The 16539-nt window shown below is 50.9% G+C and overlaps 2 protein-coding genes across 3 annotated transcripts in view; both read right to left on the reverse strand.

Moving 5' to 3' along the window:
- Positions 1 to 2509: 2509 nt before the first annotated feature.
- DLX1 (distal-less homeobox 1) lies at positions 2510 to 7592 on the reverse strand. 2 transcript variants are annotated; one of them, XM_019459617.2, is made up of 4 exons: positions 7428 to 7592; positions 6305 to 6985; positions 5413 to 5612; positions 2510 to 4225 (listed from the first exon to the last, which is right to left on the reverse strand). In XM_019459617.2, exons 2-4 carry the CDS (start codon positions 6615 to 6617, stop codon positions 3971 to 3973), a joined length of 768 nt encoding a protein of 255 aa, XP_019315162.1. In that variant the 5' UTR covers positions 6618 to 6985; positions 7428 to 7592; the 3' UTR covers positions 2510 to 3970. The 2 variants fall into 2 exon arrangements, with proteins under 2 accessions (XP_019315162.1, XP_053763659.1); XM_053907684.1 differs by having other exon boundaries at positions 7424 to 7592.
- A 3950-nt stretch (positions 7593 to 11542) lies between these two features.
- METAP1D (methionyl aminopeptidase type 1D, mitochondrial) overlaps positions 11543 to 16539 on the reverse strand; it is an 87569-nt gene continuing 82572 nt past the window's right edge. The window contains exons 7-10 of the mRNA XM_019459595.2: positions 14563 to 14660; positions 13201 to 13248; positions 12153 to 12231; positions 11543 to 11998 (exon numbers count right to left, since the gene is read on the reverse strand). Of these exons, the coding sequence (XP_019315140.1) occupies positions 11920 to 11998; positions 12153 to 12231; positions 13201 to 13248; positions 14563 to 14660 (304 nt within the window). The 3' untranslated portion in view covers positions 11543 to 11919. The remainder of the gene's footprint in view (positions 11999 to 12152; positions 12232 to 13200; positions 13249 to 14562; positions 14661 to 16539) is intronic.

Below are 16539 nucleotides of genomic sequence, written 5' to 3' on the forward strand. Positions count from 1 at the left end.
ATATTAAAGAGGTATCTGTTGTTTGGCAATTTTGCTAAGTCTGTCTTCACTACTTCGACGCTGTGCATTTGCTAATTTGGAGGCCTGGCCATTGACAAGCTTGCTCCATACACCTGCAAGCAATTTGCCGGCTCCGGTACCAGAGAATTGCAGAGATGGCAGCTCGCACCTATTTGATTTTTTTTTTCCCTTTTCTCAATGCACAGCAAATTTGGCTTTCAGTGCGTTATCTCTTTTGTTAATGCAAAAAGATTCCCTGGGCGAAAAAATTGCTCATAATTACCAGAGAGATGGGGAAACTGCATTAGAATAAATAAACCTGAAATTACTGTAATTATGTTGTGTTTGATGGGCCCGGCTTGTAATCAAGAAGAGAATACAGTGAAATGATGCTGACCCTCTTGGGTTTGCAGCTGTACGCGCACTTTGGGGTCTTTTTTTGCAGAAAAGAGTCATTTTGATAATCATTAAGCTGTGTGTAACCTATTTCAGAAGTGTTTTAAAATGAGGTTCACATTTTTTGAACAAGGGGGAAAAAAATCCCAAAATTGCATTTTGCCATTACAGACTCATACATAAGGAAAGGTTGTGTTTTCTAAGTGACAATTGTTAAGACATAATATTCGAAATCAGTATTTAATCATTATAATGAGGTATTGTTTAAATATAACCACCTTTAGATTATTCATAGTTTAATTAATATACTCATTATGAAAATCTTTGAATCAGATATTTGATGAACTACTTGTCAGTAACAAGGCAGCATTAATTAGGCCTATATTGAGATTAACATTTTTTAAAAGTGCAACTGCTTATAATTATAATAGAGCCTAACTAAAGACCGCCTTCGTTGAGCTAAAACTAATAATTTCTCTATTTGAACTGTTAGCAAGAGATTATTAAATTAGTATAAGCTAATATCTCGAAATATTAAAATCCGCTTGACCAAACAGATTTTTGCCTGTGGCTTCAGGCGCTGGGCCCTGGCTGCCGCACCGGAGTCGGATGCGCGAGAGCAATCAGCCAAAACTCCCCTCTAGCAAAGTCACATCTCCAGGCAAAACCGAATCCGGGAAGGTCCCTACCCCGCGTTGGAACCCGGTCTGGGAAATCAGTTCTCTCCCAGCTTTGAGGCCCGTCTGCTCCCGGTCTCGGAGATCTTATCTCCCGCATTTGCGCTCCGGGTTATGGGGGCCCGCAGGGCAGGACAAGCTCCAATCCCAAGCCCTGAGGGGGCCTCGAGGTCCCCGGGCTCCATCCCCCACTCCTTCCCCAGCTCCCTCCATCACCGCCCCTCCACCACTTCCCCTCCCCTTCCCAAAGGGCGTCAGAAGAGCCTGGAGCATCTGCTCTTTCACCAGCACCAATTGAAAAATGGGTGCTTGTCACAACACAGATCACTGCCTTCCCTGCTTTGCTCCCCACCGCGCGCTGCAAAGGGCCCCCCAAAGCGGAGGGCCAGCCCGCAGGAAGCAGTGTGGGAAGGCGAGTGCGAGGGAAGCGGGAACCGCTCCAAGCAGCCCGTCCGGGCCCGCAGCTTCACCGAGCTTCCTGAGCTCAGCTGCAGGGTCTGGGATTGGGGTTGGGGCGAGACGCCGGGCCACCGGGTGGAGGGAGCCAGGCGGGTTCTAGTTGCTCGAGAGTCCACATTCTCCTGGAAAGAACTCATCAGAGAGTTCCACTGAAGGTGACCCCTTACTGGCCTGGCCTCGGGACTTTCGGGCTAGAGTGGGGGGGTGGGGGTGGGTGTCTTCGGCCAGCTCCTGGGTTCCAAGGAGTCAGCGGAGCCTTTCCGCCCCTCCCTTGGAATTTCCATCTGAGGCGCAGAGAGAAGCTGGGGATCATTAGGCGGGAAGAGGCCTCTTGTAGAGGATGGGCCCGATGGGTGGGAGTGGCTGTGGAGGGGCCCAGGTGGCGCCTTGGGACTGTCCCCCGGAGCTCAGTGATTGACTGGGTGTAGCCTGACAGACGTGTCCTTCCGGCCCCTTTCCGGTGTCTGGCCGCGTCTTTTCCGCGTCGGGATCGGGAGCCCTGCGGGCAAGCAAAAGCCGGAAGGCCAGATCGCCGCGAAGGCGAGGGGCCAAGCCCCCAGTGTCTCTGCTTTCAGTCGTCTAGGCTTCCGGTGAGGTGACTGGGTGTGGGGAGCACTCAAGTCTCCCTGGCCGGCTGCCTTTGAGCTCTGCTTTCATCTCCTCTCAACCAGCCTTCACAGTCCTTTTGGTTCCAGAACCCCCACCTCCCCCCCCTTCACACAGCACCTGTTCCTGATCCCCCCCTTCCAAGGCCCTGGCCAAGAGTCACTGCCCACCCTCTAACCCAGGTAGGGATCAGACCCCTTGGGGGTCAGAAGCAGGGCAAAATAAACGGTCCCAGCGGCTAGGGAGGGCCTTGCCGGTGATTCTGGTAGTCTGGAGCAGGAATCTACCCCTGCCGCTATGTGTCCCGAGAGGTGGAGGCCCTCTCTCCACCCAGCCCACAGAACCCCCTCACACAGCACACCAGACAGCAGTTCTTTCTCGAAACCATAATTTTACTGTCTCAGAGAAACTTTATAACTTATTTACAAAGTTCTTTTTTTTCAAGATACAAATCAATAAGTTAACATTCTCAATATAAAACTAAACTTTGACATAGAGAACACAAAACACGGTTGATTTCAACTGATCACATTTTCCAAATTTCACAAGTAAAATGTCAAGATTCTCATTTCACAAAGCATCGGGGTTTACAGCCACACACAACAGAACGGAAAAAAGCTAAGCTTGTGCAACATGTTTACGGAACAATAATAATAACAATAATAATTAACAACAATAATAATATGTACAGCGATTAGATCCTGCACTGGAGACTAGGCGTCCAGGGTGCTGCCTGGCATTATTCTGTGGTTGAGCCTCTGGGGATTAGTGCTGCTTTTGTCTTACTTTAAAGCTCACTGGCTCTAGGGCACTCCTTTCTGCCTGCCTGTTTTTTCCTCACTGCCCATCGGTCCTCTCCCTTGCTTCCCAAGGAGGGAATTAGGATTTTCCTTCTTGTCCAGGCAAAGCGACCAAAGTGTTTTTCCCGAGATGAGAAAATTGTGTTGCTTCATTTCTCTTTTTTTTTTCTTTTAAAAATAATACGGAACATGTAAAAATGCAAAGCATTAGGTTCCAACCTCTCCATACCAGCGAAGTACAAAAGTTACTGTAGAAGTTAAAAATCACCAGGTCCTCCTTATTCGTTTTTCCGGGTGCGTTTAAAGTAATCGGTGCTTTCGGACCGTGCGCTCCTTGCACCCCACAGAACTGCGAATTGGCCAACATTCACCCTCAGGCGAAGTCCATTTCTCAATAAATAAGAACCCCTCCCTCCAGTTTCCCCCCAGTTCCCGAACGAACTACACAGATGGTGAGGCAGGCCCAGGAGAAGGTCCGAAAGGGCAAAACGTCCCAGCATGCGGAGCTGGGGCCCGGCGGCCCGAGCCTCTTCCGACCTGGTGACTTTTTTCAGAGGCCGCAGATTGAGGACAGTGGACGGACGAGGACCTCGACTTCGTCAGCGCACAGATACACAGCGAAAGGAGACAAGAGACGGACAGAACAGAAAAGAGCTTTTGCTTTTTCTACATTGTTTTTGTTTTTCCTGATAGTCCCACACAGCTGAGGGTCGGCAGGTCGGGTCCAGCTGGCTCGTCTTGCTGCTCTGGCTGTCTCGGGCAGTTGTGCCCGCGCTCCGAGGCCGCTGTCTGCTGTCGCCGCGCGGCCCAGGCCGGGGCGAGGGCGAGCGCGCGGGCGCCGGGAAGTCGCCGGTCCAGACCTCGCGGGACTCCAAGGAGTTGGCGGGCGTCCTGCCTTCGCTGTTCCTTCTTCTTTCCCCCCGGGTCCTTCTCCGGGTCCAGGGCTTGCGGACAGGGTGGATGGACCGGGAGGCGGGAGGGGCCCGGGCCGGGGGAGACGGGAAGGAGGCGGGAGGGTGCGGGCGGGCAACCTCACATGAGTTGGGGTTGCTGCATAGCTTCTTGGTGCGCCGAGGGGTACCACGACGTGTAGCTGGGGATGTAGGAGCCCGCGCTGCCGCCCGAGCCCTTCCCGGATGAGGTGTTGGGGTTCCAGCCGGGCGGCACTGGCGGGGAGGCGGCAGACAGCGCCCGGCCGTTGGCCAGTGCGCTACCCTCCAGAGCCGCCCCGCCCTGCTTCATCAGTTTCTTGAACTTGGAACGCTTGTTCTGGAACCAGATCTTGACCTGCAAGAGCGGACAATAATGTGACTCGGCTAGGTCCATTGTGCCTACCGTGGTCGTCGGGGAGATAAGGGGGCTGTGCGTGGGACAGTCGAGTTAGGATCCCCCTCTCTGCCCTGTGCCACTGGGCAGCTCTCCGCTGGAGGAGCAGAGCCCCACCATCACCTATAAGAATCAAAGCCTGGCAGGCACGGCTGCCGGCCGCCGGTGGCCCGCAGGGGCAGCTCTCAGAGAGCCAAGGGGGCGTGGTGGTGAGGAGTGAAGGGGGGGGGGGGTCCAGACCTTCGCTTGTCAGGAACTCAGCCCGACCCTGGCAATAGTCTGGGGAAGAAGCAGCGCCTGCACAACATGGAGTCTTCAAGTCCAATATGAACATCAATAAAAGAATCGTGTGGAGGAAAGGAGTGGAGGAAATTTATTTGCAATGCCACCTGCTTTCTCCTTGCTCCATTCTTTCTGCCCTTGAGTGAGTTGGGGGCTGACTGAGGAGGCCAAAGATTTCGTTAAACTTTTCATTTGGACTTAAATCAACCTTTAAGTGTCTTAGTGTCTGTTTGCGCTCCCCAGCTCTGCTCCAAATCCCGGCCCAGACGTTGGAAACCTGCGCCAGTCGTGATCAGAAAGCCCACGGGCTCCCCAAAGTCTTAAGCGCAATCCGGGAAGGAAGGTCCCGTTTCTCCTCCAGGGTCTGGGACTTGGGAGGTGAGAAGGCAGAGGAAACGATTTCCTCCTACCCCAACCGGGTGAGAAAGAGGAGGAGGAGGGAGACAGAGGCTCCGGCCCGGGCCCTGAGTCATTAGCCACACACTTTAAAGGCAAAGAAGGGATTAAGCCCAGCGTCTATTGTTCCAGTTGTTCGGGCACGTGTGACCCGAGAGTCCCCAAACAAACGTCTAGGGAAATCCTTCCTCGCCCTAATCAGATTGTCCAGGGGCCGAGGGCCGGGCGGCCGGTAGCGTGGAGTACAGAGTGCAGCGACAGAGCCAGAGCCAGGGCAGAGAGAACGAGGAAGGAAGGAGAGACGCAGGGAGAGCCAGGGGTGGGACACACACACACACACACACACACACACACACACACACACACACACACACACCTCCGACCCTGAGACGCAAAGAGCAAGACGCGAAGCTCCGGGCGCAGGCCGGCCGCGGGAAGCCCGCTTGGCAGAAGGGGCAGCGGCAAGGTACCTGCGTCTGCGTGAGTCCCAAGGAGGCCGCGAGCTCCGCCCTCTCGGGCAGAGCTAGGTACTGAGTTTGCTGGAACCTCCGGTTCAAAGCCTGCAACTGCAAACTGGAATAAATCGTCCTGGGTTTGCGGATCTTTTTCCCCTTGCCATTGAAGCGCACTTCACCGCCTTCCACCACCGTGCTCTTCTCGGAGTCAGCCCCTGGAGGGACAGCAGAAGCGGAGGGCCGCTGTTAATGCAGGGACAGCCTTTAGTGTGGGGAGCCCAGGGCCAGTGGCAACCGAGGGGTGGCGGTGGCTGGGCTGAGAGAAAGAACGCTCAAGAAACTCCGAAAGCCAGGGAAGTGTCCCGTAAAGTCCGAGGGCCAGACCCGGGCCGCTGCAGGCGGACTGGGGCAGTTCCCAAGCGTGCAGTTCCTGCCTTTGCAGGGAAAGTTTGCTATTTTTGCAGGCGGCAGTTGAGGTTTAATTACCCTTAATTGCATACATTGTTTATAGCGCTACGCAATAAATAATTACTGAGACTAATACGTGCACATGTGGGTTTCTGTTTTCCAAAGGGGCATTGTGTGCTCGGCGCACAGAGCCACCCAGAGGCCCAGACAGTGCCAGGGGATTTATCTCAGATTTATCCTTTACTGGATAGTCGCGAGTTGGGTGGAATTTTGAAATATTTTTTTTTCTTTGCTATGACAAGGATCCATAGATTGATACCCGAAACCTCCATTGCTCCGGCGCCCTCCCCACCCCCACCTCTCTCTCCCCCTCTCCCTCCTCTCTCTCTCTCTCTCTCTTCCTCCCCCTTCTTCCTCCCTCCTTTCCTCCCTCCTTCTGTCCCTCTCTCCCTTCGTACCCTTTCCTCTCCCTCTCCTTCTCCCTGGCAGGCGCACGTACCTGGGTCCTCCAGGCGGCTCTGGGCGAGGCTGGCGCTGCCCGGGTAGGACTGCACCGAACTGATGTAGGGGCTGGACGCGTGGCTGCTGACCGAGTTGACGTAGGGGTAGCCCAGCGGTCGGGAGAAAGACGAGGCCGAGCTGTAAGCGCCGTCGGGCTGCGAATGGCCCGCCGAATGTAAACAGTGCATGGAGTAGTGCCCGTGGGACATGGGAGAAGGAGACATTTGCTGGTTGGGTGGCCCAAACTCCATAAACACCGCCTTGCCCGACACGGGGCTGTTGAGACTTTCTGGCATGGTGGTCATGGTCATCTCTTCTCGCGGGGTCTGGGTGTGGGTCTCTCTCTCTCCTCTGCTTCCCTTTTGGGGGTCTCTGTGTTTCTCAGGACAGGAAGGAACCCAATTTAAGCGGAACAGGGGTTTTCACTTTCCATTCATAAGAAAATGGAGTTTGTCTCTTTGAAAAGTCTAAGCATGATGCTGCCGAGCTCCCCAAACTCGCTTCAAAGCTTTGACTCAGCCAAGGTCATAAATATTCATGAGCTGACGGAGCTGATTGGTCCGCTGTCTTGCATAATCACCGGGGATTGGTCCGAGGCGCTCCGGCTCCGCTGGACTAGAGCGGGCGAGGCGGCCGGGCCTCGGGAGAAACGCGTCCACACTTCCCGGCCGGGGCTCCTCTGCAACAGAGCGCGCCGCGTGGGGCGCACAATGGGCTGCAGCACCCGCGCCGGGACCTCCGCGGCCCGCGGCTCTTCAGCCTCCCGCCTCCCCCGGCGCGCCGTACTTCCCAGAAACCAGCGGCTCGGCGCAGCCGCCCTCCCCCCACTACTGTCCCCACCCTCCGCCCGCCCCCAACGCCCAGAAAGGGGCATCGCTTCTCCCAGCCGCCGTCACCCGGTCCAGCGGTCAGCTAGGGCTCCGGAGCCCGGCCGCGGCCTCGGAGCGCGAAGTCGCGCACGGGGGTGGGGGTGGCGGTACCGGAGGCGGCCAACCGAGCGCTGTCCTCCCGAGAGCCGTGTGCCTAGCGCAGCGCTCCCCTCGGCGGCGCCTCCCTGGCTCGGGTCCGCTCTGCCACATCCCTGGGGGCAGGTTTGGGGCCCTCTGGGCGAACTCACTCACTCGGCCGCCGCGCCGCCGCCGCCGTTCCCTGGGGCCCGCTCGCATTGCTCCAGGCCCAGCTGGCCACTCCAGCTCGAGGCTGCACCGGTCTGATTAAAGCAGTGCGCGCGGAGAGCCAGGAACCCGCGCTTCTCCTCCCAGGAAAGGCGGCCGCACCGCCCCCTCCCCCCAACACACACCCCCTCTTTCCCTCCCAACCTTCCTCCGCCTCCCCTTCCTCTTCACTCCCTCTGCGCCGAAAGCCCCGGACGCACTCGCCCCAAGGGCGCGGCGCAGAGTGGAGCCCAGGAGCCGGCGGGCTCAGTTTGGCTTGAGCAACCAGTACCAGGTGGTCAGTTTCCGGCCTTCCGGGGTCTGGCGAGAGTACCCCGGGTTTAGGAGTCCTGGGGAACACCGAAACCCGTGGCAAAAACAGGCCAGTGGCAGGCTCGCATATCTTTGTACAATCATGTCTCTCATTGTCGCCCAGGATCCTCCTCATCTCCAGTGGTCAAAGCGGGCGCCACTGGGCCTGGGGGCAGGGCTAGCAAAAGCTGCCACGGCGCCTTCTATCTTCTGGGGCGCTAGGTACAGAAAAGCGCACAAAAGCCCCCCGCCGCCGCCACCACACAGCCACCCCCACGAGGCGTGGCGCACACCACGCTGCCTGCTAGGGACTGTTGGTTCCCCATCCCGCCAGCCCCACGGTGAATCCCAAATTACTTTGTTAGGTAATTAGAAAGTGTTGATAATTATTTCTTTCATAATTTAGCGGTGTGACGGGAACGGGGAAATGATCTTGTGAAAGTTCACACGTGCAGATGTATTAGTTACTGATTCATTTGATTAAATGGTAGTCTCAAGTGCTCCGATCCGCAGCTGAAGGCGCCCCATTAGCATAACACTGATGTTTAATTTTCATACGCATAATTAGCCATATATTTAACACTAATAGCAACATGCAGCCTTTCAGCGTTAAACAGCCCGGGATTTGATCTGGCCTGAGCTGAACCTTCGGCGATGCACCTTCCCCTGTCTGGAGTGCTCAATGATCACAGGACAAACCTCTGTAATCAAGCACATTTTGGCAGAGGGAACACCAATAAAAATGAACATTCAAAACAAATTACATCGTGCTGTCGTTACAGATATGAGTGGAAGGGGCTTCTCTCTTTTTTAACTTCTGTAGCCGCAGCTGCTGCCCACGGAATCCCTCTCCTTTGGTTTAAGGGCATGATGTTGGGGATAGCAATATTTCAGGCAGCGTGGTTGGAGCAAAAAGAAAAACAAAAGCAAAAAAAAAAATCCTTCAAACCAATAACGGGTTTGCCAACGTTTAAAAAGATTTTTTTTCCCCCTTAATCACCGAACCACACGGTGATGCTTTGTAGCAACAACCAGCTAATGACTCCGCCACCAGACTGCTCTTGGAGCCGCTCGACTCCTCTTGATTTCCTTGTTGCACTTGTGGTTTTAATAGCTCCTTCCTAGCGCCTGTTTCGGGGTGTGGAGTGAGGTGCGGTACGCACGCACGACAGCACGGATGCCGCCCGGGCCCCCGGTCTTTCGCGCGCACCTATAGCGGGCCCTGCCCACGTAAGTGATTGCCTCGGCTGGCGCGGGGTCGGGGTTGGGACCGTGGGAAGTGGCTGTTGACTTCGGGCGCTCAGGGCTACGCGTGAGGAAACCCGACGGCTGGGTTTATTCCAGAGAACTGCAAGATGAGGGAAGGGGGGAGAGACGGCCACAGGTCGCGACTGTCTACAGGGCTCTCGGTCCACATCTGGAGGGGGAGAATCCAAGCCTTTCCAGCGCAGGGGACAGGGCTGGCTGCGTGGAACAAAGGACCCGCACGCGCCCCCTCAGGAAAAGGTTTCAGAGCCTTGTTTGTGTTAGAAATGAATTATATGTGGGCGAGGGAGTCTCTACATTCGGGAATTATTTCCTAGCCCCAGAGAAGCAGGTCTGGGGAGGGAAGGCTGAGCCGGGGCCCTCGGGAGCGGAGACGCCAGGCCTTGAGTAGCTTCTGAGTGAGCGATCTTATCTCCCCCCACTCTCGGAGCCCAGAGTGGATCCCTCCCCCGCAAGCCCCCCAAGCCCCCGCTGTTAAGACACCTGTTCTGAAACGTTGGTTTGCTAAGATCTTTGCCTGCCCCAACTCTGTGAGGGAGCAAAACTCTCACATTTATTCTGAGAGTCCCGGATTCCGAGTAGAACCTGTTGGAGACACCGCAGGACCCGCGCCGGGTGGTGGTAGCCGTGGCCACGCGTGGGCGGAAATCCGCGCGGCCCCGCGGGAGGTTTGGGGCCAGTTCATCTGGGAGGTGGTAGCTGTGGTGCACGGGATATTTTTAAATCTGCTTTCTAACTTCAACTTCAAAGCAGGTTAAACGGAGTTCGTTCTAATTAAAGTTTGTTTCCTACGGAGCGAGTATTGGCTGGTGCTGGTATATATACATATACGTGTGTATAATATTTAAATTAGGCTTAAACTAGTTACTTTAATATATAGGATTATAAACCTGTCCCCCAAATACTTCCACCTCAGAATAACTGCTGCCCAAGCAGCACGTTATCCCAGTGGATGGTAAAATCCTGTGGTCCTAATAAAATTATTCTTGAGGAACTTGGAGTAAACTGATCCGTAGATAAGATAAGTGGCTAACCATTGCAGTCTGATCGTTCTAGGAGAGAAGTGCAATCATTATCTGGCAAACCTCCCCCAAGGCCATCTGGGCCTGGTTCCTTACTAGAGAATCGGATGGGCCCAGAGCAGCAGCCTCATCTTGAGGCTTTTGCTTGGCCAACTCTCAAGCATCCCCCAAGTTTTTCTATGGTCCTTTAAATCTTCAACCTTTTCCTCGTCTTTTCCAGCTCTCAGATCCACTTGAATTGGAACTACTTCGGTCCAAATTCTACATCTCTAGACACAGAGAAAGGGAGTTGGAGGGGTTGGAGGACACCTGAGAGAATCCAAGTTTAGGGAAAAGCTTGAACTAGCCACTTTTCCAAGTGCACTTATTGGCTTCAGTTTCCCATCTCTTCTCCACTCTGAGTGTCACAAAGTGAGCTGCCTCTTGGGTCCTGATCACAGAGGCCACCTGTCATGATAACTACAGGTGCTCACATTTCCTTGATGCTCTGCAGCTCAAGCTGTATTTAGAGGGTGGCAACTTTGCAAAACCCGTTTCAGTAGAAGCAAAAGTTAGCACGACCCCTGACTGCCCAGACACCTTCACTGAACTTGCTCTTTAAACCATGACCAGAGCAGGGATCGTTTCTATGTGGTCTGCTAGAGGCCCCAAACCTCTTCACCTGAGCCCAGGTGTGAACAGGTGCTGGGGGGGGGGGGGCGGCGGGGAAGGGTGCTGAGGAAGGAAGGGTATTCTGATCAGAAATCGGCCTTTGGGAAATGCAGAACGTGGCCCTTGGATTTCCTGCTTCGGAAGCAGGTGGAGCTGTGGGCTTGCCAGCTCCAATCCCAGCTAACTTGGCTCTAGCCCTCAAAAGTTTCCGTATCTCCCCGTGCTGGGATCCTCTGGGTCTCCATCAGAAGAGCACAGTCCAAAAGGGGCCAATATGGTCTGCTTAGGAGGTAGACCAGCTGGACACTGCTCACATCTGGACAGGTGGGGCCGATGTTCTAATTCCTAGTGCAACATACAGTCGTGTGCGTCTGTGTGTGTGTGTGTGTGTGTGTGTGTGTGTGTGATGGGAGTTCGGAGAGGGGCTCTCAAAAGTAACCTCAGGGATGGCCACTTAGGGTAGGATGAGGGACAAGTAGGAGGAGCCACAGGGGACTGGGAAAGTCATGTTTCTGGACTGATAAAGCCCTGTAGGGACCAGGCCCAGGGTTCCCAGGCAAAGAAATGTTTGTGACCAACCCTTCCATTTGCGGGCTAATCTTTTCATCTGCAAAAGCAGCTATGAAAGGCTGGGGGGTGGTTGGCCCCTGAGAGTGCCAACGTGGGATCCACAAGGCAGAAAAAAGAGACTTTAAAAAAATTCCCAGCTAACATCTAGGCTCATTTTTCCCTCCTTACATGCACATGTGAAAAGTTTAGAGATTCAAAAATTAACCACCCACTCTCTCCCCCTAGTAACTGTCAGAGATGCAAGGAGCACAGACACAATGGTTAAGAAGGAAAAGCTTTTTACTTGGCCAGAGTCAAGACAAGGCAAAGAGAAAACCATGCATCTCTAGAAATCCTTCCTCTTCCAACTGAGGGCGTCCCCATTCCCCTCCAGAATCTTTTCCCTGCGTTGGGAAGTGGGGAGCGTTGGGAAGCCGAGCCGGCTCCAGGATCCATCCCTCTGAAGCTGCTCAGGCCAAGGCAAGGCTTGAGATCTGAGTTCCCAGTGCCCCCAAACCCCACCGGGTTTTTCCAAGAGTAAGTGCTAGGTTGGTTACTGCGTGAACTGCCGTTCGCCTGTGTCTTTTAAAAGTTCTCCAGCTAGATTTCAACAATTTAGGATAAAAACCTCCTGGCCTCTGTGACCTTCAGGCGGCTCCTCAGGCCTCGTGGGGCAGTTTGGTCAGGATCTCCACGCCCCCCGACGTGATGAGAACGGTGTGCTCGAACTGGGCGGACCTGAAACACACACAGCAGCCATGGGAAAGAGCGACACCCCTAGCTGTGGGTTCGGGGTACAGGGGAGAGGAGCAGCAGCCCATCAGGGCCAGGGCCGTTGATCGAAGCTTCCCTTCCCATAGAATTCAAAACCAATGGCACAGAAAGCAAACACCTTTGATTGTCCAGGGAGACCACAGTCCATGCATCCTCTAGGACTTTAAATTCGGGGGATCCCTCGGTGATGATTGGCTCTGTAAGAGGGAAAATATTTACTGCAGTGATCTAATCAGATTCTTGTCAAATATTGTTTCTGTTTCGGCTGATTATGAAAAAAGAGAATAAGATGGTTCTCCTCCCCTCCCCGCAAGTGCTTCCCCCACGGGTTCATGTTGTCATCTCGCAAGGGCTGATAATTGATGTTGCTTACATAGTATACTACAAACTAAACAGTAGGAAGAGGAAACACCACCGCATTAAAAAATGTATGAAGTTGCCTAGTTCGTAATTTTTTTTTTAGAAAAAAGGGCATTTTAATCAAGCCTTAATTAGGACCCTGTGGATAATAACCACCCAAACACCAGTCCCTCTTATAAATACCAGTCAGTTTTTAAAAATATTTGAATTTTTAAAACATGCTCAAAATGTTCATTAATCAGCAAATAACAATTTTCTTATTTCACTCTAATTGCTTCTCCATTAAGTACCACAGTCAGAAATATGATGCCTCTGAGGTCTGAGGTGATTGGAATTTGGTGGTGACACCAACCACATGATCAGCCAGGAATGGGCAGCCAGAAAGGACATGCCACTTGCTGACAGAGAGCAAGGGACATAATCACTTCTAGTCACTGGGTGTTAATGAAAACAAAACAAAACAAAACAAAACCCCAAAACCAAAACAAAAAAAAAAAAAAAAAAAAAAAACAAACAAACAAAAAAAACCCAAACCAAAACCAAAACAAAACAAAAAACCAAACACCACATTATGCTGGTAACAAAATTAGAGGTTGGACAGCTGCCGTCTCCTAAATGTGTCGGTAAGTATCTGATTTAGGAAGATGGGACTCGAGGATATTATTTAATCAGATTTGCTATGCATCTGAATTATTTCATTACACTGATTGGCTTTATTATTCCTTCACGGGACTGCCTGGCCTAGGCCAGCGCTGCTGCCTCCACCCAGGAGCCACCGCTCTCTAAAGGGGAACTTGGGCACTGACCTATAGTGAACGCCATTCCCTCCTCCATGAGTAGATCGCTGTCATTCGCTGCAAAACAAAATATATGCAGTAGGGGGAGTGGGAAATGGAGAGAAAGAGAATAGAATTAGAAGGACAGGACTGCTCAAAAACCTTGGTCATTTTACTTATTTTGTTTTAGGGTAGAAGGAAGGATGGAGAGATCTAGAATCCTGGTAGTGGCTACTGCCAAGGGGTTAAACACAGGGGTTCTGGGCCTTAGCCTCTGCATTTTCTTTGCTGGGGGTCAAGACTCCTGGGAAGGGTGCACCAAGGCCTAGCAGAGGCAGCCTGGGTGTTCCAGACACCTGTTGCGTTCCCCCCTCCACTGTCCCCTGGCCACTTGCTTCAAGGTCTCCTGGTTTCACTGGGTCCTAGGCCCTGCCCTCCTATCCCAAAGAGGAAGATATCTTGGGGAACTGATACGAAGGGAAGGCAGCCACTTAGTGTGCAGATTGGAGCAGGAGGCTAGGACAGGGCGGGTAACCCTGCAATAACTCCAAGTGTTGGGGCAGGGTGGGGTACACGCCTGAGATGCTCTGTCTGCACTCCTGCCCCGACCTCCTCTGAGCTGCCTGGGGCGGGGGGAGGGGGGACTCTCTGGTGCAAAAGGAATTCTGACCTGCTGGGTCTACGGAGATCTTCCGGTAATGGGTTCCAGGCGGTATTCCCTCCAGGGACTGCTCCCACCCCAAGCACACAGGTCAAGGCCCAACTTTCCTTTGGTCCTTGTCCAGGTGTGCAGCTCCCCTGGGGGCCACTCTATAGAACCGCCTCCTACCCACACCCAAATCCTCCCACTGCTCTGGCCCACCCTTGCGTTCTCACTGTAGGGTGCACACCCAGGCAGTGAAAAGAGGAGGCTCTGGGGAAGGAACACAAGGGTGGGTATAATCTAGAAATCACTAAAGAGTACATGCTGCTAAATAGATCAGCTGTCAACGCTGTGTAGGATGTAATGAAGTTTAACCACAACAGTCAGCGGTTAGAGAAGGGGGTAGGAAAAGAAAAACAGAAAACAGTCGTATGTGCATGCTGCTGGGACATTGATGCAGTGGCATTTTGTTTTCAGTAACTTTCTAGGCAAATATCCCTTGTGCCTTCTAGCCGTCACCTTTTGTGGGAAGACAAAAAGCAAAATAAACCTTTCTTTGAGACTGAAACTGCTGGGCTCTAATCCAATAACATTGTAATGTGCTGGTTACAATTAAGTAACCCCCCCCCCCCCCGCCCCACTACACATACACATGCATACACACCAAAGGATGATAATAGGCATTCAAAGTTAGAGGAGGCTCAGGAACAAAATTGCCTTTTCCAGATTCCATTCAATCACTTTCTTACCATGATGCCAAATTTCTGGATGTCCATGAAAGTAAGATCCTATCCCATGTCCCACAAAATGTGGACAGACTTGCAAACCATTCTGATGAGTTATGTGGCTTTAAAAGTGACCAAACAAAATATTTAATTAAATTAGGTAAGTTTTTAATGCATACTTAAAGTCACTTTAAAATAGCCCCTGAAAGAGAAAAAATCAGTTATATTTAGAGTCAGATGATAATATTACTGTTTTCATTATTCCGGAATAATTAAAATTGTTGCCATTGCATGTAATGACTCCCTTTGGATAAATTAAGAAAAAAGGTATGTATCTAACATAGTAGTTTGTTTCATTTACCTTAGTACAGCATTCAAACAAGGCCACTTTTAGATAACAAATGAGTGTTACCTCATATACAGATCGATATACATAACCAAAATACATGTGTATAGAATGCAGGGAATAAAAACTTGCCTTGTTTGTATGAGGTTTCGCCAAAGACTGTGCAAGTTAATACTAATTTGAGAACCAAACAGAGAAACAAAAATGCAATCTAGAAATGTGACTTCCTACTTTTATAGTTCCCTTATTTTGGACTATTTCAAAACATTATACATCTTAGAAACAGAAACACTCATACAAAAGGTCAAATCTGCTTTGTCAATATTCTTAAAATACTCCAAAACTTTGTGATCATTGGGATTTCCATGCGAGACCTGTATCATTAACAAAATTCACACAGAATGTTTTTTAATCACTGTGATGCTTAAGAGAAGCTAGTATTGTGATTCCTAACTCTTAATGCTTTATTAGTTATTTCTACATGCAAATGTACTGAGTTCCATCTATTCCACATAAATGAAATGTGGCAAATAGAATCCAACCCTAAAATCTTCACCTATAAAGTTAAGAAGTTGTTTTTGAAATCAGGTGAACATATTCATTTCTAGGAGTACCACAAAGATAAGAACACATATACCATTAACAATTTATATTTCCACATGGATAAGGGGCACAGTGCCCTAACCCTAACCGTAACAATAAATCAGGATTTATAGGACTCCTATTTAAATTTTTACCAAAATCAAAGTTTTCAGATCTCAAACTAGAGTTTCCAACAGACCCTAGGTTCAATTTAACATGAACTCAAAGGCAGCATCTCTATGAGCATTCATGTCAATAGTTATCACTGAATACGTTTAAGTTGCATCTCCAGACCTGTAAGATATCTTCCCTTGGACCAGGATGTCACTACAAATAGCAGGTGGACAGCCTCTCATTCAGAATTAATTTCCATGTAACCGATAGTGCAGAAATAGGTAAGCTAAGCATGTGTTGATGACAGGAATAATAAGTCAACATTTTTATCTCTTAAAGTTGTACCTTATGGTTATAGTTATTTCTATGTGCTTTTGCTCTTTGGGCAGGAGGTACAAAAACTTTTCCAAGGTGTTTCCATTTGTACCACACAATTTCTGAATAAAAACTGAGGAGTGGATAGAGGGTGGAAGAGAGACTGAGACAAAACAATAATGATCAAGACTTTTTTTTTTTTTTTACAAGAATGGGTTCTACTTAAACCTGTAAATTATGTGACTTCAATCCCAACAGACCTCAATGGTTCTAAGAACACTCAATGTAAACTGTTCTATTTTATTTTCTAAACAAAACAAAACAAAACCCTAAAAAAAAAACCCTGGGATCTAACTGATTGGTAGGCATCACGGCTACATCTTAAATGTGTGTTACAATGGCAATCTTCGTTTTAATTTCTGATGAAAGGAGAGGAAGAAAACCCACTCTGAAAAAACACTTGGGTTCCCTCTGCCATCATCCCTCTCATTCCTCTTCATAAAAAAAGCTGGGCAATTACAAGGTGGCTAAAGGTATTTGAGTGCATTCTCCTACAACAATTTGCTGCCTGGATCCTGCTGGAACTTATGGTCATAGGAGTATCATAGAATGTATGTGTCATGAATGCAAAGGTCAGGATTTCA

Source organism: Panthera pardus, unplaced genomic scaffold, assembly GCF_024362965.1.
Source record: "Panthera pardus isolate Hobbes unplaced genomic scaffold, ASM2436296v1 HiC_scaffold_10, whole genome shotgun sequence".
Lineage (NCBI taxonomy): Eukaryota > Metazoa > Chordata > Mammalia > Carnivora > Felidae > Panthera > Panthera pardus.

Bases quoted from the DNA above. Each gene is read 5' to 3' on its own strand.
- DLX1 (XM_019459617.2), bottom strand. From the start codon at position 6,617: ATGACCATGACCACCATGCCAGAAAGTCTCAACAGCCCCGTGTCGGGC. The intron at 5,613-6,304 runs GTACGTGCGCCT...CTGTCCCTCCAG, and splicing joins GAGCCGCCTGGAGGACCCAG to GGGCTGACTCCGAGAAGAGC. The intron at 4,226-5,412 runs GTACCTTGCCGC...CCGCTCTTGCAG, and splicing joins TGGGACTCACGCAGACGCAG to GTCAAGATCTGGTTCCAGAA.